The 21,648-nt window shown below is 46.2% G+C and overlaps 1 protein-coding gene across 3 annotated transcripts in view; it reads left to right on the top strand.

Annotated features, from left to right (window-relative positions):
* LOC140385708 (tubulin delta chain-like) overlaps nucleotides 1-21,648 on the top strand; it is a 156,022-nt gene that overhangs the window by 81,876 nt on the left and 52,498 nt on the right. For all 3 annotated transcript variants that reach the window (XM_072468149.1, XM_072468150.1, XM_072468148.1), the window contains exons 6-7: nucleotides 9,987-10,128; nucleotides 11,134-11,319. In XM_072468149.1, coding sequence (XP_072324250.1) covers nucleotides 9,987-10,128; nucleotides 11,134-11,319 — 328 coding nt within the window. The remainder of the gene's footprint in view (nucleotides 1-9,986; nucleotides 10,129-11,133; nucleotides 11,320-21,648) is intronic.

Raw genomic sequence — 21,648 nt, forward strand, 5'->3', positions numbered from 1 at the left:
ACACACAACATTCCAAGTGTGGCCTCACCAAGGGCCTGTATAATTGCAGCAAGACATCCCCGCTCCTGTACTCGATTCCTCTCGCCATGAAGGCCAGCATACCATTTGCCTTCTTTACCATCTGTGAATCTGCACGTTTACCTTCAGTGACTGGTGTATGAGGATTCCCAGGTCTCGTTGGATATTCCCCTCTTTTTATGGCCATTCGGCAATAGTCTGCCTTCCTGTTTTGCCACCAAAGTGGATAACTTCACATTTATCCAATTATACTGCATCTGTCATTCATTTGCCCACTCACCCAACTTGTCCAAATCACACTGAAGGATTTTTGTATCCTCCTCACAGCTCATCCTCCCACCCAACTTGGTGTCATCTGCAAATGTGGAAATATTACATTTTGTTCCCTCATCTAAATCATTAATATATATTGTGAATGGCTGGGGTCCTAGCACCGATCCCCGCAGTACCCCACTAGTTACTGCTGCCAATTTGAAAAAGACCAGTTAATTCCTACTCTTTGTTTCCTGTCTGCCAACCAGTTTTCATCCATCTCAATACACTACCGCCAATCCCATGCACTATAATTTTACACGTTAATCTCTTACGCAGGAATTTGTCAATAAACATCTCAAAGTCCAAATGCACCACATCCACTGGCTCCCCTTTATCAATCCTGCTAGTTACATCCTCAAAGAATTTCATTAGATTTGTCAAGCATGATTTCCCCTTCATAAATCCATGCTGACTGTCTGATCCTGCCAGTTTTCTAAGTGTTCTGCTATAAAATCTTTGATAATGGATTCTATAATTATCCCCATTCCCAACATCAGGTTTACTGATCTATAATTCCCTGTTTTCTCTCTACCTCCCTTTTTAAATAGTGGGGTTACATTAGCTACCCTCCAATCTGCAGGAACTGTTCCTGAGTCTGTAGAATCCTGGAAGATGACCACCAATGCATCCACTATTTCTGGAGCCACTTCCTTAAGTACTCTGGGATGTAGATTATCAGGCCCTGGGTATTTATCAGCCTTCAATCCCATAAATTTCCCCAACGCCATTTCTCTACTAATAATGATTTCCATCAGTTTTATCCCTCTCACTAAATCCTGCGTTCCCTAACCTATTTCATGTATGTATTTAGTTAAAACCAAATTACTGCGGATGCTGGAATTCTGAAACAAAAACAGAAAATACTGGATAATCTCAGCAGGTCTGGCTACATCTCCGGAGAGAAACGGGAGCTAACGTTTTGAGCCTGGATGACTCTTTGTCAAAGCTGTATTTAGTTTGTATTTAGTTGCTTTTTATGTTCCCTGCAAGCTTACTCTCATACTCTATTTCCCCCTTAATCAATCCCTTGGTTCCTTGTTTGCTGAATTCAAAACTGCACTCAAGCCTCAGACCTATTGTTTTTTTTGGCCAATTTGTATGCATCTTCCTTGGATCGAATACTATCTCTAATTTTCCTGATAAATCTTGGATTGGCCACCTTTCCCTTTTACTTTTGTGCCAGACAGGAATAAACAATTGTTGCAGTTCCCTCATGCGCTCCTTGAATGTTTGCCATTGCCTATCCACAGTCATCCGTTGGAAGTAAAGTTTCCCAATCTATCATTGCCAACTCGCGCCTCATATCATCGTAGTTCCCTTTATTAAGATTCAAGTCAATAGTCTCAGAATCAACTACTTCACTCTCCATCTTGATTAAAATTTTTCTCATATTATGGTCATTCAGCTCCAGGGGGTCTCGCACACCTAGATTGCCAATGATTCCGTTCTCATTACACAGTACCCAATCTAGGATGGCCTGCCCTCTAGTTGGTTCATCAACGTATTGGTCCGGAAAACCATTCCGTACACACTCCAGGAATTCTTCCTCTACGGTATTGTGACGAATTTGATTTGCCCAATCTATATACAGATTAAAATCACCCATAATTACAGACGTTTCTTTATAGCATATGTCTCTAATTTCCTGTTTAATGCCACTCCCAACCTCACCACCACAGTTTGGGGTCTATATACAACACTCACTAATGTTTTTTGCCCCTTGGCGTTTGTCACTCCACCCATACAGATTCCACACTGTCGGAGCTAATACCCTTCCCCAACATTGCGCTAATTTCCTCTTTAACCAGCAGTGCAACTCCACCACCTTTTCCATTTTGTCTGTCCTTCCGAAATACCGAATATCTCTGGATGTTCTGTTTCCATCCCTGGTCATGTCTCCGTAATCCCGATTATATCATACCCTTTTACATCTATTTGCGCAATTAGATCATCCGTTTTATTGCGAATGCTCCGCGGAAAGCCTTTAAGCTTGTCTTTTTTACATTACTTGTCCCGCTGCCAAAACTTTTCACTGTGGCCCTTGCGTAAGCAAACTTGCAGATCTCGCTCAACCTGCACTTCCTTTTAGGTTGTACCATTTAATTTATTTTGCCACGACTCGTTCTTCCTGCTAAAATGCCACACTTTGCACTTCTCAGCTTTAAATAGTGGAGCAGTCGAATGACCTGCCAGCTTCCTATCAAATGACCAACTAGTTCTCACTATGTTAGCTCATGTTTGAAGTATCGATGAAGGACTTCCGGTGATGGAATGTGAAAGCAGGTCGCACAAAAAGCGGCTCCTGCCAGGGTCCAGTATTTTGATCACTTTTGCCCTTATTTTTTCGGGAGATTTTGGGTTCTAATCCAGTAGGTTGGTGTGGAGAACAGAAAGGTGACCGAGGAATGTCAAAAGCCTCGTCGACAATTCCACAGGAAAGAATCCCCCGGCTAGTAGTCAGGAACCTAGGGGATGATGGAGGCAGCCGCACCCATCACCCTAGAAACATTGGCTGGGGCGATGGCGCAGGAGTTGTAGATGTTCAGCAGGCAGATGGTCAATTTGAGTGACGAGGGAAGGAGATTAAATATTCGTTCAAAGCCACCATCGAGGAGGCGTTGGGCCCGATGTGTGGGCAGCTGGGCAAGACGGTCAAGGCTGTGAAGGAGCAAGGGGAGATGTGGGAGGATGTGGAGGAGGCCTTGTTGAGGCACAAGGATCAGCCTGCCTCATTGGAAGCCGGGATGCTGCTAATGGCGGACAGGAATAAGGACCTGAAGGCCAAAGTGTAAAGTCTGGAGAACAGGTTGAGGTGCATGAACCTCAGAATGGTGGGCTCAGTCTCGCATTCAACGGCATGGCTTTCAGCCCCTCACTCCACACTTCCTCCTCCAATATTGGCCCCAACTCCTCCACTCATTTAGCCTTCACCCCTTCCACCAAACTCAACTCTTCCCCTCTGATTCGTTCATACATGCCGGATGTACTGCCCTCCTCCGACCCCGAACAGCTTCCTGCTGTCTGTCTCCATCCTTTCTTGAATAGAATCGTGTGGCACGGTGGCACAGTGGTTAGCACTGCTGCCTCACAGCTCCAGGGACCTGGGTTCAATTACGGCCTCGAGTCACTGTCTGTGCAGAGTTTGCACTTCCTCCCTGTGTCTGTGTGGGTTTCCTCTGGGTGCTCCGGTTTCCTCCCACAGTTCAAAGATGTGCAGGTTAGGTGGATTGGCCATGCTGAATTGCCCCTTAGTGTCCAAAAAGGTTATGTGGTGTTACTGGGTTACAGGGATAGGGTAGAGGCGTGGGTTTAAGTAGGGTGCTCTTTCCAAGGGCCAGTGCAGACTCGATGGGCCGAAAGGCCTCCTCACTGTAAATTCTATAATTCTCTGAGAATCACATTTGTTTTTGTTCCAATCTGATGAGACATTTACAGAATCTAGGGAATTTTGGAAAATTAAAACCAATGCATCTACTATCTCAGCAGCCATTTCTTTTAAGAACCTAAGATGAAGTCCATCAGAATCTGATGACTTTTACTTCTAATAATTTTCTCAGTCCCCTTTCTTTGGTGATTGTAATTGTTTTAAGGTCTTCCCTCCCTTTCACCTCTTGATTCGCATTTATTTTTGGGATGTTCAAAGATGTGCAGGTGAGGTGGATTGACCATGCTAAATTGCTCCTGAGTATCCAAACGCTTAGGTGGGATTATGGAGATAGGGCAGGGACACGGACCCAGGTTGGCGCTCTTTCGTAGGATCGGTGCAGACCTGATGGACCGAAACGCCACCTTCTGCTCTGTAGGGATTCTATGATACCATCCTATGATTTTATGTTAGTTGTATCCTCTACAGTGAAGACTGACACAAAATATTTGTTTGATTCATCCGCCTCAACCTTATTTTCCATTATTAATTTCCCAGACACTCTCTAGAGGACCAACACTCACTTTCCTAATGCGTTTCCTCTTTAAGAACTCTGTAAAATTCTTACTACATGTTTTTACTTTTTCTAGCCAGCTTTCACTCACACTCTAATTTCTCCCATCTTATTAATCTTTTAGTTACTCTTGCTGTTCTTTATATTCTGACCAATCTTCTGACCTGTGGAATTGTTCATTTTACCTTTCAATTTGATACAATCTTTACCTTCCTTAGTTAGTCACGGATTGAGCACCTTCCGGGGGAATGAGTAGCTCACCTCCCTGAGCTACTGACACAATAATGTTTTACACCAGAATTTTCACAAAATTGTCTCTGGGAAACACAAAGTTCACAAAAGTACTCTGCTTCAAGCTGCCTCAAGCACACAAAGCTGTCTATGCTCAGTTAAAGAACCACATTGGGTTTATTGCATTTGGTATAAACTACTTGAGAAGGAAAGCGACCACTCCCCTGCTGCTTTCTCACCGACTAATAAAGCAAGTGGGAATGCAGGAGCGAGGCACAGTCCGTTATCTTGCTGTTCCTGGGAGGTTCTGCAACAGACATTGCAGCCAAGCAAGGTTTGTCGGCCGTTGCAGTTTAGCCCTCTTTTGAACTTGACACCACATTGAGGGTACAGTTCGATAAGAGCTGACAACTCTCTGGGACCTTACCCACAGCGGCGATTCGCTAGTGAGAATCTGCAGCAGTGGGTGAGAATCCAGCAGTGCGATATCCCTCTTCCTTTGACCAGGTGAAAAGAAATACAAACTCTCTCAATTACTGCAATTATAAGCCTACCGTTGGCAGGCTATTGAAGTAGAGATACCATCACACTGGCTGTGAACTTGTCTACACCTTTCCTTTTCCTAACTCTCCCTCCAGTAGGAACCTATTGGCTGATCCTGTATCTCCCTCACCTCCTCGAAATTGTTACCGTTACTGACAAGGTTATCCTTTCCGACACGGTTATCCTTATTGACACTATTATCCTTACTGACACGGTTATCCTTTCCAACACTATTATCCATACTGACACGGTTATCCACACTGACACGGTTATCATTTCCGACACGGTCATCATACTGACACGGTTATCCTTTCCGACACTATTATCCTTACTGACATGGTAATCCTTACTGACACGGTTATCCTTACTGACACGTTGATCCATACTGACATGGTTATCCTTACTGACACTATTATCCTTACTGACATGGTTATCCTTACTGACACTATTATCCTTACTGACACGGTTATCCTTACTGACACGGTTATCCATACTGACATGGTAATCCTTATTGATACTATTATCCTTACTGACACGGTTATCCTTATTGACACGGTTATCCTTATTGACATAGTTATCCTTACTGACAAGGTAATCCTTACTGACACGGTGATCCATACTGACATGGTTATCCTTTCCAACACGGCTATCCTTACTGACACTATTATCCTTATTGACACGGTTATCCTTACTGACACGGTTATCCTTATTCACACTATTATCCTTACTGACACTATTATCCTTACTGACATGGTTATGCTTACTGACACGGTTATCTTTACTGACAGGGTGATCCATACTGACACGGTTATCCTTACTGACACGGTTATCTTTACTGACAGGGTGATCCATACTGACACGGTTATCCTTATTGACACGGTTATCCTTATTGACATAGTTATCCATACTGACACGGTTATCCTGTCCGACACTATTATCCTTACTGACATGGTAATCCTTACTGACACGGTTATCCTTACTGACATGGTTATCCTTACTGACACGGTTATCCTTATTGACATAGTTATCCATACTGACACGGTTATCCTGTCCGACACTATTATCCTTACTGACATGGTAATCCTTACTGACACGGTTATCCTTACTGACATGGTTATCCATGCTGACACGGTTATCCTTACTGATACGGTTATCCTTACTGACATGGTTACCATACCGACACGGTTATCCATGCTGACACGGTTATCCTTACTGACACGGTTATCCTTACTGACATGGTTACCATACTGACACGGTTATCCATGCTGACACGGTTATCCTTACTGACACTATTATCCTTAGTGACACAGTTATCCTTACTGACACGGTTATCCTTACTGACATGGTTATCCTTTCCGACACGGTTATTCTTATTGACACTATTATCCTTACTGACACGGTTATCCTTACTGACACGGTTATCCTTATTGGCACTATTATCCTTACTGACACGGTTATCCTTACTGACATGGTTATCCTTTCCGACACGGTTATCCTTATTGACACTATTGTCCTGACACAGTTATCCTTACTGACATGGTAATCCTTATTGACACGGTTATCCTTACTGACATGGTTATCCATGCTGACACGGTTATCCTTACTGACACGGTTATCCTTACTTACATGGTTACCATACTGACACGGTTATCCATGCTGACACGGTTATCCTTACTGACACTATTATCCTTAGTGACACAGTTATCCTTACTGACACGGTTATCCTTACTGACATGGTTATCCTTTCCGACACGGTTATCCTTATTGACACTATTATCCTTACTGACACGGTTATCCTTACTGACACGGTTATCCTTATTGACACTATTATCCTTACTGACACGGTTATCCTTACTGTCATGGTTATTCTTTCCGACACGGTTATCCTTACTGACACTATTATCCTTAATGACACAGTTATCCTTACTGACACGGTTATCCTTACTGACATGGTTATCCTTTGCGACACGGTTATCCTTATTGACACTATTATCCTGACACAGTTATCCTTACTGACACGGTTATCCTTACTGACACGGTTATCCTTACTGACACTATTTCCTTAGTGACACAGTTATCCTTACTGACACGGTTATCCTTACTGACATGGTTATCCTTTCCGACACGGTTATCCTTATTGACACTATTATCCTTTCCGACACGGTTATCCTTATTGACACTATTATCCTTACTGACACGGTTATCCTTACTGACATGGTTATCCTTTCCGACACGGTTATCCTTATTGACACTATTATCCTGACACAGTTATCCTTACTGACACGGTTATCCTTATTGACACTATTATCCTTACTGACACGGTTATCCTTACTGACACAGTTATCCTTACTGACACGGTTATCCTTACTGACATAATCATCCTTACTAACATTGGGTAACTTTGGGATTGATCCTGGAACCTTCCTGTAATGGGCCAACTACACACTGTCCAGTATATTTTTCAACCTGAATACAAGAGAAGCCTAGAAGAGCTTGAGTTTCATTCAGGCAGTGATATTATTTTGAGGTTCCGTTTCTCCACTATTTATCACCTCTTTAGCCACGATGAAACCCTCTGCCAGAGAATCTCCGGGGGTGCGGTGTGAATCCCGCCCCGCCACTCCGACGCCGGCTGCTGTATTCTCCGGCGCCGGTTTGTGGGCAGGGGCGGGGTTTACGCTGTGCCGGTCGGGGGCAGTTGGGGGCGGCCCCCCAATTCTCCGGGCCCCAATGGGCCGAGCGGCCGCCCGTTTTCGGCCCGTGCCGCCGGCGTGAAATGGACATGGTCCATCACGGCGGGACCTAGCTTGCCGGCCGTCTAGCGGGGTCCTCGGGGGGTGGGGGGGGGGGGAGAGTGGGGAAGGGGGGCGCTGGGGGTCCTGGGGATCCGCCCCCCCCACCGGTGGCCTGGCCCGCGATCGGGGCCCACCGATATGCGGGCGGGCCTGTGCCTTGGGGGCACTCTTTCCCTCTGTAGGGCTCCGCCATGGCCGGCGCAGAGAAGAACCCCTCTGCGCATGCGCCAGAACATGCTGGCGGTTCTGGGCATGCGTGGGACCACGGCGGCCCTTCGGCGCCGGTTGGTGCGCCGTCAACCACTCCGACGCCGGCCTAGCCCCCGGAAGTTGCGGAATCCTCAACTGAGGATTCCGCAACTTCCGGGTGGCCCAACGCCGGAGTGTTTCGCGTCATTCTTGGCGCCGGCGTTGGGCCATCCCGCCGATTGCGGGAGAATCCCGTCCTGTATTTTCTATGTTCTCCCACAGATCCTGAGGGCCTCTGCCCACTTTAATTTCCCACTGCAGCTGCTGTACATTATAGCCTCACACGGATGAAACGTTGTCAGTAGCATCACAACAATGACTGGGCTGGGGCTGTTTGGAGCGGTGACCAAAACACCAGCCTGTTTCAGGTGTTGGTTCACTGGGATTGGGCTCCTATGACTTAAATGTAAGTTTGGAGCAGGTGCCTGTGCAGTGCGCACTCTGATCTATATGACAAGTGATGGAACTGAAGACGCCTCCCAAGTGTTTGAATAATTTTTCTGAGTCCCAGAGGAGTGCTGAGTGACTGTCACTCCGGGACAACGATATTTCCCACTGTCTACTCTGGGGCAGCTAGTGAGCCCAATCTTGAGGCCCCAGTGGCACCTGTCCACCTGCCACATTTGAAATGTTGCAAATATCTTAAAAACACAGGGGCCATTCTGCATTCAAATGTAAAGAAGATCCCACTTGGATTGCAGTATAAGCAAGGCTGAAAAAAAGGAACATTCCCATCTTTAGTTTTTGTTGAGGCAACAGAATTATGTAAATCGACAGAGGCACATCAATGCGGTGAGGCTGGGACAAGACTCATCCAGATCCAAAAGCAACTGCAGTCAAGGTTTTGGTGGAAGTGTTTTTTGGTGTGAAATGGTCAGTGCTGCCTTAGGCCTCGAGATTATGGGCCCCTCTCTCTCTCGCCCGACCTGAGCTTTCCCAGCCTTTTCTGTTTTTAGATTTCTTGCATCCTCAGTATTTTGCTTTGATTTTATGCCCTTTTGCCGGCTCCTTATGTCCTCTTCACAAATACATTCCTACCTATTTTGGGGTTGTTGGGAAATACATTGCAATTACCAGAGCTACCATCGCTCACCCTACCACTGCTAAACCACAGGTAAGCAGGCTGGTGCCGAGTTTCCATTTTAACAATTTAGCCGACTGACCATCCACCAGCTGGTGGGGGGTATTTTAAATTTTTCGTTTCATTACACGTTACTTTATCTGGAGTCAAAATTCATTACAAATTAGATACATTCGTTTTTCTGGTTCCCGACTCCAGGATAGGGCTCCCCCTCACCTTGCTTCATGACCCCTGCGAGGAACCATGAAAGTAGCAGGGGGTCTGAAATGCCCACCCTCGCAGTGGAGCTGCCAGTGGACGGGATTGCTGAGTGTGGGCCCATCCTTACCCTGTGCCAGCAACAATTGCTGAAAATGGGAATGGGCGGGAATGGGGGCAGGAACCCCGGAATTGGGTCGCGCATGCCGTTTTAAAATCCTTTCTGCCACTGTTCCGACATGGACGCAGGCATCAAAATCCAGGCCTCTGATTTATATGTGGGTTGAGGGATAAATGTTGGACAGCATACTGAGGAGAAGATATTACAGCTCCTGATAGGGCAGATGGGGCTTCAGTTTAACACATCATTCAAAAGATGGTATCTCTGACAGTGCAGCACTCCCTCGGTGCTGTACTGAGAATGTCAAACTAGATTATGTGTTCTCGTCTCTGGCTTAGGAGTTGAGCCGTGGACTTTCAGACTCATCCAGAAGTGAAATCACTACCAGTGAACCTAACAGAAGGTGAGAGATGGTGACTGGTCAACAGAGGGAACTGTTCATATTCAGTGTAATACTTTTCAAAGTAATAATCTGGTGAATATTTTTTTATGCCTAGGTTTGGGTGCACGTTTGTGTGAATCAATCCGAGAGGAGTTTCCAATGGGTTACATTCTGTCTGTGGCGGTCGCTCCACATCAGGGAGGGGAATGCCCACTGCAACACTTCAACTCCCTGCTCTGCCTTTCCTGGCTTCAGAGGTAAGGACGCACCCCGGCTGCTTTATGCTTTAAACAAGATTTATTTTTCTGTCCAAGTTGGGACAGCACGGTAGCACAAGTGGCTAGCACTGTGGCTTCACAGCGCCAGGGTCCCAGGTTCGATTCCCTGCTGGGTCACTGTCTGCGCGTTCTCCCTGTGTCTGCGTGGGTTTCCTCCGATGGTCCGGTTTCCTCCCACAGTCCAAAGACGTGCAGGTTAGATGGATTGGCCATGATAAATTACCCTTAGTGACCAAGGAAGGTTGGGAGGGGTTGTTGGGTTGCGGGGATGGGGTGGAAGTGAGGGTTTAGGTGGGTCGGTGCTGACTCGATGGGCCGAGTGGCCTCCTGCACTGTATGTTCTATGCTAGCCAATCTGATTGGAATACTTTCCATTTCAAGCAGCTAGGTGGCAGCATTGAGCACTCCTGGGTCAGGTATAGCACCGACGAGAAGCGTAGTCAAATTTCCATTCCACCACCTTTGGTCAGGTTAATTAGGGGTTAGATACAGAGTGAAGCTTCCTGTACTCTTACCACAAAGATATCTTCGACCTAACCTCAGAGAGAGAAAGAGCGTCGGCATCTGGTATTTGTTCCGTTATACCTGCCGGCTTGGCTCAGTGGGTAGTGCCCTCCTCTCTGTGGCTGACACTCCACTCTAACCCGAAGGGAATGGTTCAGTCACAGGCGTTTACATTGCAGATGAGACATAACTCCGAGCCCATCAGTTTCCGGCAGATGTAAAAAAAAGATCCCATCAGGCTCCTTGCAGAAGAATGGAGGGGGGGGGTTTCTGATTCGGAGGTGACAAAATCACTGGCTGAGTCAAGGCTTACACCTAAATCAGTAAATATGCCATACAATGAACATGTTTAATGTCAATAGACAGGGGACACATGAACTGACCCAGTAGCCTCCTTTTCAGCCCGAGGAGCCGAGGTTGAAATCCAGTTTATGCTTTTCTGTTCAGCATCATTGTCTTTTGTGTTTGGCATCTTTGCAGGTATGCTGATGGGGTACTCCTGTTTCACAATGACGACGTACTGCGCAGGATGCAGGCCTCGTGTGGAAGGAAGATTGAACAGGTCCCAGCTCTAGAGCCGCAGATTTCTTTCTCCGACATGAACACACATATTGCTTCCTGTCTCGCGGCTCTGATGCACCCAGTGAGGAGCCTCCGAACACCAAGGTATGATATTTTGGGTAAAGAGAGTGCGAAAGAATTTTTGGGCCATTGATAGGGATAGAAGAGAGATGGTGGGATAACTTTTTCCCTCCTTTCCCCCTCCTGTAGTTGTACGTAAGTAGATTTGAGTTTTGAGGTTTATAATCTATTGAGTGTTGTGATTTTCAGAAATAAACACAAAGTAGGATTTTGGGTAAGTTTAAATCAGAAGAAAATATAATAAGACCGTAAGACATTGGAGCAGAATTAGGCCACTCGGCCCATCGAGTCTGCTCCGCCATTCAATCACGGCTGATATTTTTCTCACCCCCATTCTCCTGCCTTCTCCCCATAACCCCTGATACCCTTATTAATCAAGAACCTATCTATCTCTGTCTGAAAGACACTCAGTGATGTTCCACAGATTCACCACCCTCTGGCTGAAGAAATTCCTCCTCATCTCTGTTTTAAAGGATTGTCCCTTTAGTCTGAGATTGTGCCCTCGGATTCTGCTTTTTCCTACTCGTGGAAACATCCTCTCCACGTCCACTCTATCCAGGCCTCACAGTATCCTGTGAGTTTCACTGAGATCCACCCCTCAGCCTTCTAAAATCCAATGGGTTCAGACCCAGAGTCCTCAACCGTTCCTCATATGACAAGCTCTTCATTCCAGGGATCAATCTTGTGAACCTCCTCTGGACCCTTTCCAAGGCCAGCATATCCTCCCTTAGATACGGGGCCCAAAACGACTCACAATAGTCCAAATAGGGTCTGACCAGCGCCCGATTTACACAACGCCCCAACATGAGTCACTCCCTCAGGCACACAACCACACACATATAAAGATGGAATGCAGAGATAAAGATTTAGGTTATTAGCAGAAATAAATCACCTGTTAAATTTTCAGTCCTGTAACATGCACGCGATGCGGGGCCGAGAAGGGTTCGCTCATTCTTTGGATGATTGAAGGTTGGAAGCCTCTGGGCTTCCAGATAAAGTCTTGGCTGAGTTTCTGTCGCGATGAGTCTTTGCAGGTGAAGGCCAGGTTGTCCAATCTCTCTCTCACTGCCTGGATTGACTGGTTGTTCAGGCAGCATTCTATTCTTCATAGTCCCTCTTATGTCTGGTTGGGCCTTGTTTCTGCCTGGTTCTTGGAGTAATGCAATTTGTCATCTGAAGTCAGTTTCAATCATGTGACTACATGATCAATACCTCTATTGTCCACACAAATGATTGAAAGGTAGAAGCCATTGCTACACAATGGGGGAAGAATGGTGGCTGTGCACAACTGCCTGTGGTAATCTGGTTTCTCTGCGGCTGTTGATTTTGAGTTCCTGTTCATACCCAGATAAGGAGATTGTAAATTCCATAAGTCTCTTCAAATCTTTTCAAGGGAGGGTCTGCACCCACAGTCATTTACTTTGAAAGAACTTTGCAGACACCTGAGTTAACTCTATGTCTATTCAGAAGTCACAAGAACTCACCTGACCCTCTGGCCACTTTTGCAGCACGCAAGTAAATTTCAAAATAGTCCACATTGCATGAAGTTTGGATCTTGCACGTTGGGAATATGTCATCTTTACTGGGCATGGCAGTGTTAAGAGGCATGGGGAGAGAGAGAGAGAGAGAGAGAGAGAGAGAAACTGGTCCTCTGCTGAATAATGCTTCCAGACCTCAACCCCAGAGCTTTGAATCCTGGTTCAGAAATTCATAGCCCCATCCTCCCCCTCTCCACAACTTTGAGAAACGACAGCCTGCTGGTTGAGAGCCTGGAGATGAGAAGTCCAGATCAAGAAAACCAATTAGACAAGATAGAAAGAGAACCTTTGTTGTTATTCATTTACAGGATGTGGGCATTATTAGCATGGTCAACTTTTATTGCCAGGCCTAATTGTGCTCAGTGGTGTGATGTGCAAGGCTATTTCACATTGCTGTGGGTCTGGAATCGCAAATCGGCCAGAGTGGGAAAGGCCGGCAGATTTCCTTCCCCGCAGGACTTTACTGAACCAGTTGGGTTTTACAACAATCTGCAGGTTATGTGGTCGCTGTTACAGACACAAACATTTTCTTTTTAAATCCCAGATTTATTTGCTAACTGAATTTAAATTCCCTAGCTGCTGGGCTGAGATTGGAACTCCTGTCACTAGATCATTAGTCCAGAGACATGAGTTCAAATCTCTTACGACCCCTATGGCTGCACTCTCTTTAAAAGAGTTATCCAATTTGCCCTCCTCCCCTGCACTTTCATTATAGCACTGCAAATGTTTCCAAGTAGGAAGGATAATGTTTAGCATTTTTGATTTCCTTCTCCAGAATCTAACATCCTTAACATTACTCTTCAAACATCCTCCTTTCATTCACAAAACATCAAACATCATGCCAGTTATGAGGGGCATGGGCAGAGTGGATGGGCAGGCACTCTTTCCCAGGGTGGAAAGGTCAGTCACCAGGGGGCATAGGTTTAAGGTCCATGGAGCAAAGTTTAGAGGAGATGTGCGAGGCAGGTTTTTTACGCAGAGGGTGGTGAGTGCCTGGAACGCGTTGCTAGGGGAGTTGTGGAAGCAGATACATTAACAGTGTTCAAAAGGCACCTTGACAAATACATGGATAGAATGGGTATAGAGGGATACGGTACTATGAAGTGTTGAGGATTTTGGCCAAGGTTGGTATCATGACTGGTACAAGCTTGGAGGGCTGAAGGGCCTGTTCTTGTTCTGTATTGTTCTTTGTTATATCACACCATGAGCCAGGAGCTGACGGGGATAGTGAGCAAATTGGTTAGTGATGCTTTGGTACTATGTACCTGGAATCTCTGGTTTAGAATGACAAAAGCCACATGCCTTCATGCCCCCTGATAATCTTTACTCTGCCCCCATCCCCAGTTTGGGAATCATTGCATTGAACAGGAATGAGTAAATCATATTCTTAATATGGAACTCGGCATTGGATAACTGATGTATTTTGCCTGGTAGAAGTGCCAATGGTGGGGTTTCCAATGGGGGTGGGGGAGGGTTCCTATTTTAATCTCACTGACATCATAAATAATCACTTGAGAACCAAAATCACTGTAAATTGGTTATACAATGCTCCTGAGAAGTCTTGCGTGAGAAAGATTGATAAAATTATACCAATCTGGCATCTAGAGCTGTGGGCCCTCTCCCTATTTCTGTCCACGACATCTTTGTCAATCTCTAACTATCCGCTGACCCTCTATCCAGCCTCACTGGTTAGCGAAACCACCCCACCCCACCCCAACAACAGTATAAATCTGATCCTATTTCCAGTTCTCTCCGGCTTTGACAGTCATCCAGACTCGAAAAGTTAGCTCTCTTCTCTCTCCACAGATGCTGTCAGACCTGCTGAGATTGTCCAGCATTTTCTGTTTTTGTTTCAGATTCCAGCATCCTCAGTAATTTGCTTTTATCTCCCTATTTTTAGTCTTTGATTGAGGAACACCTGCAGGAAGTGTTGAATTTTGTGTTCCAATATATATCTTCACAGCAGGCATAAGATTAAAGGAAGATTTACAAATTTACAAACATAAAAAGTAGGAGGAGTACGCCACTCGGTCCCTCGAGCCTGCCCCATTTGATAAGATCATGGCTGATCTGATTATAACTTAAACCCCACATTCTTGCCAACCCGCGCTAACCTTTCACCCCCTTGTTAATCAAGATTCTATCGAGTTCCGCCTTAAAAATATTCAAAGACTTTGCTTCCGCCGTCTTTTGAGGAAGTGTTCCAGAGAAGCACGACCCTCTGAGAGAAAACATTCTCCTTATCTCCTTCTTAAATACCTTAATTTTAAACACTGATCCCTGGTTCGAGATTCACTGACAAGAGGAAACATCCTCCCCACATCCACCCTGTCAATACCCCTCAGGATCATAAAAGCTTTGATCATGTCGCCTCTTACTCTTCAAAACTCTAGTCATACAAACCTAATCTCTCCAACCTTTCCTAAAATGGCAACTGGCTTATTCCAGGTATTAGTCTAGTAAACCTTCTCTGAACTGCTTCCAATGCTTTACATCTTCCCTTAAATAAGGACACAATACTCCAGATGTGGTCTCACCAATGTCCTGTACTACTGAAGCTTAACCTCACTACTTTTGCAATCAATTCCCCTCACAATAAATTATAACATTCTATAAGCTTTGCAAGTTACTTGCTATACCTGTATACTAGCCTTTTGTGATTCATGCACTAGGACACCCAGATCCCTCTGCACCTCAGAGCTGTGCAATCTCTCACCATTTAGATAATAAACTTTTAAAATTCTTCCTGCCAAAATTTACCGGTAGTGTCTTCAACAAGGCTCCACCCTCTGTAGTGCTGCTGCCGGAACAGCTAAGGGCCCAGCCTCCCCTCCTCAGCATGGCGCTTGCCCTGGCCACATGCAGCGGCATGTTGATGTCCCTGCTGCTGCTCGATCGCTATGAATAGAATAACCAACTCAACAGGCTCCATTATGCTCCAGACTCGTGCACTGAAAAGAAAAGAACTCCAAGTTGAACAATGAGGATTTCTGACAGAGCTTTGACCCTCAGCCCTCTATCCCTCTGGGACATCTGCTCATGCCCTTACTGAGTGCCCCTCCACTGAGCCTCACACCCTCCCCTCTCACACTGCCACTTCATTACAGTTGTCCCCGTCAACTCCACCAGGATGAGACCCTCTAGAATCGAGGTGACACCTTCCCTGCACCCTCCCGACCATTCCCCAAACCCCCCAACCCCTGGCATTAGGTGCAAGAGCAGTTGAGTGGATATAGGGTGTCACAACTCCCTGGGCTAGTGCACGGACAATTCCAGCCCCACTTAACACGCAGTCTGAACACAGGAGAAATTAAATACTATTTAAAATGCCGGAGGTCCTTGGTTGAGCCCAATAAGCTATAGTCACCAGGTTTGCAACTTTGGAACACAAGTAACCTTTTATTATGTACATTATTATAATTAAATGGACAGAAAATGTAACTATCAATTACCCTTTTTCCAATGACCCCTTCCGAACTACCCCCATTCTCTACACACACAGAGACAGACAACACAGTGGGGAAAGAGTGGTGGAAAGGGAAAGAAAATAAAAATAAAAAGATAAGGATCCTTGGTGCACAGGAATTACTTCCAGTCAATGTCTTTCTGAAGTTCAGGCTGTCGTTTTGGTACCTCTTCTTTCTATGCTTGAGATGGTTTTCTTTGGAAAGGTTGTCCACCATCTCTGCAGACTCCGCATCATTCCAGGTTCACTGCAAAGGATGTTCCAGGCACTTGCTGCTTTCTAAACAATACAGCAGCTCTTTCACTTCAGCAAAAAGGACAGAGATAGTGATGTCACGACGGCACCCGGTGAATATTCAGTAAGGGGGGGAAGGTCCGGAGTGAGCGCTCGCTAGTGACATGCTAATGTATGAGGTTCCCGGGCTCTCACGCCGTATTTTGCAATACTCCACTGGTGAGAAGGGGTGAAAATCGTAAATCCCGATTTTACCAGAGTGAATCGTATTTTCCAATTCTTTCTGGATTTTGAGCCCGGGCCCCATTCTCACTGACGGTTAACACAAGCTCAAAATCGGCCCCCAAAGTAATTAATTCACTTGGTTTATTTTTTGTCTTTGTTAACAAATTAATTTAACTAGTTTCAATTCCTAATTTAATGAAGTATTGGTTGCAGGTTCCCAGTTTTATATACTTACAGCCTCAGCCAACGACTACAAGAGGCTCTGGTGGCACCTCCTTCCACCAGAACTGACCCTCACACCCTCCCATTCCCACTGAATTCACACCCCACCCCCCACCCCGAGTTTACACAGTCACTAAATTCCCAACCCCCCACTTCTTTGTGATCTGCCCACGGTTAAGGACAATACCCAGCAGCCTTCACTTTCACCTTCACGCCCCGCACAGCCAATCAGCCGGCTAACATTCACTGCCCATGCTCACACAGTGACTCTTGGCCAATTTGGAAGTTTGCAAAAGTATCTGTGTGATTGAACAACAGCGAAAGCTTCAGCTCTCCATTGTTCTAATTAAAACAACTCTAAAAGGACAAACGTATAGATTGACAACAAATAGACTTTGAACAGTTGAGAGCATAGTTTTCTCCAAGCCTACTGTTTCTCTCCCATTCTGCCAAGATAGGTGTTGACTTGCTGGGACGTTGTTTGATTGTACTGGTATCTGCAGCCTCTGGTATCGCTCCCAAGTGGTCACTTCATAACTGAGACCAAAGAGCATTTTGGCCAACTATCTGAGTGTAGAGGATATCCAAATCCTGTCGTCCTCATCATGTACAATTTCTCAGCAGGGGTTGCTAGATGGATTCTGGTGAAAAAGGCAGTTCAACCCATTTGACCACAGCCCCACACAATGCCAGATGGACATTAGATGGACATTTGACCACAGCCCCACAAAATGCCAGATGGACATTAGGACACTGGATACCCATCAGCAAATGGCTGGGTTTTACATTTCTCTTAATTTTCCATCTCAGCAAGAGAGCAGTAGGAGTTGCCTCGGTAACCTATATTGGGAACAAGGAGAAAAAAATGGGCTGATGGGCCCTTTCACGAAACCAAAAGAAACATAGAAAATTGGAGCAGGAGTAGGCCATTCGGCCCCTCGAACCTGCTCCTCCATTCAAAGAACAAAGAACAAAGAAATGTACAGCACAGGAACAGGCCCTTCGGCCCTCCAAACCCGTGCCGATCATGCTGCCCAACTAAACTACAATCTTCTACACTTCCTGGGTCCGTATCCCTCTATTCCCATCCAATTCATGTATTTGTCAAGATGCCCCTTAAATGTCACTATCGTCCCTGCTTCCACCACCTCCTCCGGTAGCGAGTTCCAGGCACCCACTACCCTCTGTGTAAAAAACTTGCCTCATACATCTACTCTAAACCTTGCCCCTCTCACCTTAAACCTATGCCCCCTAGTAATTGACCCCTCTACCCTGGGGAAAAGCCCTGACTATCCACTCTGTCTATGCCCCTCATAATTTTGTAGACCTCTATCAGGTCGCCCTTCAACCTCCGTCGTTCCAGTGAGAACAAACCGGGTTTATTCAACCGCTCCTCATAGCTATTGCACTCCATACCAGGCAACATTCTGGTAAATCTTTTCTGCACCCTCTGTAAAGCCTCCACATCCTTCTGGTAGTGTGGCGACCAGAATTGAACACTATACTCCAAGTGTGGCCTAACTAAGGTTCTATACAGCTGCAACATGACTTGCCAATTCTTATACTCAATGCCCCGGCCAAAGAAGGCAAGCATGCCGTATGCCTTCTTGACTACCTTCTCCACCTGTGTTGCCCCTTTCAGTGACCTGTGGACCTGTATTCCTAGATCTCTCTGACTTTCAATACTCTTGAGGGTTCTACCATTCACTGTATATTCCCTACCTGCATTAGACCTTCCAAAATGCATTACCTCACATTTGTCCGGATTAAACTCCATCTGCCATCTCTACGCCCAAGTCTCCAAACAATCTAAATCCTGCTGTATCTTCTGACAGTCCTCATCGCTATCCGCAATTCCACTAACCTTTGTGTTGTCTGCAAACTTACTAATCAGACCAGTTACATTTTCCTCCGAATCATTTGTATATACTACAAACAGCAAAGGTCCCAGCACTGATCCCTGCGAACCACCACTGGTCACAGCCCTCCAATTAGAAAAGCATCCTTCCCTTGCTACTCTCTGCCTTCTATGACCTAGCCAGTTCTGTATCCACCTTGCCAGCTCACCCCTGATCCCGTGTGACTTCACCTTTTGTACTAGTCTACCATGAGGGACCTTGTCAAAGGCCTTACTGAAGTCCATATAGACAACATCCACTGCCCTACCTGCATCAATCATCTTTGTGACCTCCTCGAAAAACTCTATCAAGTTAGTGAGACATAACCTCCCCTTCACAGAACCATGCTGCCTCTCACTAATACGTCCATTTGCTTCCAAATGGGAGTAGATCCTGTCTCGAAGAATTCTCTCCAGTAATTTCCCTACCACTGAATTAAGGCTCACCGGCCTGTAGTTCCCTGGATTATCCTTGCTACCCTTCTTAAACAGAGGAACAACATTGGCTATTCTCCAGTCCTCCGGGACATCACCTGAAGACAGTGAGGATCCAAAGATTTCTGTCAAGGCCTCAGCAATTTTCTCTCCAGCCTCCTTCAGTATTCTGGGGTAGATTCCATCAGGCCCTGGGGACTTATCTACCTCAATATTTTTTAAGGCGCCCAACACCTCGTCTTTTTGGATCTCAATGTGACCCAGGCTATCTACGCACCCTTCTCCAGACTCAACATCTACCAATTCCTTCTCTTTGGTGAATGCTGATGCAAAGTATTCATTTAGTACCTCGCCCATTTCCTCTGGCTCCACACATAGATTCCCTTGCTTATCCTTCAGTGGGCCAACCCTTTCCCTTGCTACCCTCTTGCTTTTTATGTATGTGTAAAAAGCCTTGGGATTTTCCTTAACCCTATTTGCCAATGGCTTTTCGTGACCCCTTCTAGCCCTCCTGACTCCTTGCTTAAGTTCCTTCCTACTTTCATTATATTCCGCACAGGCTTCGTCTGTTCCCAGCCTTTTGCCCTGACAAATGTCTCCTTTTTCTTTTTGACGAGGCCTACAATATCTCTCGTTATCCAAGGTTCCCGAAAATTGCCGTATTTATCCTTCTTCCTCGCAGGAACATGCCGGTCCTGAATTCCTTTCAACTGACACTTGAAAGCCTCCCACATGTCAGATGTTGATTTGCCCGCAAACATCCGCCCCCAATCTATGTTCTTCAGTTCCAGCCTAATATTGTTATAATTAGCCTTCCCCCAATTTAGCACATTCACCCTAGGACCACTCTTATCCTTGTCCACCAGCACTTTAAAACTTACTGAATTGTGGTCACTGTTCCCGAAATGCTCCCCTACTGAAACTTCTACCACCTGGCCGGGCTCATTCCCCAATACCAGGTCCAGTACCGCCCCTTCCCTAGTTGGAATGTCTACATATTGTTTTAAGAAGCCCTCCTGGATGCTCCTTACAAACTTTGCCCCGTCTAAGCCCCTGGCACTAAGTGAGTCCCAGTCAATATTGGGGAAGTTGAAGTCTCCCATCACCACAACCCTGTTGTTTTTACTCTTTTCCAAAATCTGTCTACCTATCTGCTCCTCTATCTCCCGCTGGCTGTTGGGAGGCCTGTAGTAAACCCCCAACATTGTGACTGCACCCTTCTTATTCCTGATCTCTACCCATATAGCCTCACTGCCCTCTGAGGTGTGCTCCCGTAGCACAGCTGTGATATCCTCCCTAACCAGTAGCGCAACTCCGCCACTCCTTTTACATCCCCCTCTATCCGACCTGAAACATCTAAATCTTGGAACGTTTAGCTGCCAATCCTGCCCTTCCCTCAACCAGGTCTCTGTAATGGCAACAACATCATAGTTCCAAGTACTAATCCAAGCTCTAAGTTCATCTGCCTTACCCGTAATACTTCTTGCATTAAAACATATGCACTTCAGGCCACCAGATCCGCTGTGTTCAGCAACATCTCCCTGTCTGCTCTGCCTCAGAGCCACACTGTCCCTATTCCCTAGTTCTCCCTCAATGCTCTCACCTTCTGACCTATTGCTCCCGTGCCCACCCCCCTGCCATACTAGTTTAAATCCTCCCGTGTGACACTAGCAAACCTCGCGGCCATGATATTTATGCCTCTCCAGTTTAGATGCAACCCGTCCTTATATAGGTCACACCTGCCCCGGAAGAGCTTCCAGTGGTCTAGATAACGGAAACCCTCCCTCCTACACCAGCTGTTTAGCCACGTGTTTAGCTGCTCTATCTTCCTATTTCTAGCCTCACTGGCACGTGGCACAGGGAGTAATCCCGAGATTACAACCCTAGAGGTCCTGTCTTTTAACTTTCTGCCTAGCTCCCTGAACTCCTGCTGCAGGACCTCATGCCCCTTCCTGCCTATGTCGTTAGTACCAATATGTACAACGCCCTCTGCCTGTTTGCCCTCCCCCTTCAGGATGCCCTCTACTCGTTCGGAGACATCCTGGACCCTGGCACCAGGGAGGCAACATACCATCCTGGAGTATCTTTCACGTCCACAGAAGCGCCTACCTGTGTCCCTGACTATAGAGTCCCCTATTACTATTGCTCTTCTGCGCTTTGACATTCCCTGCTGACCATCAGAGCCAGCCATAGTGTCACTGTTCTGGCTGCTGCTGTTTTCCCCTGATAGGCTATCCCCCCGACAGTATTCAAAGGGGTATACCTGTTCGGGGACAACCACAGGGGATTCCTGCACTGACTGCCTGCCCTTTCTGGTGGTCACCCATTTCTCTGCC

Source organism: Scyliorhinus torazame, chromosome 11 (assembly GCF_047496885.1).
Source record: "Scyliorhinus torazame isolate Kashiwa2021f chromosome 11, sScyTor2.1, whole genome shotgun sequence".
Classification (NCBI taxonomy): Eukaryota; Metazoa; Chordata; class Chondrichthyes; order Carcharhiniformes; family Scyliorhinidae; genus Scyliorhinus; species Scyliorhinus torazame.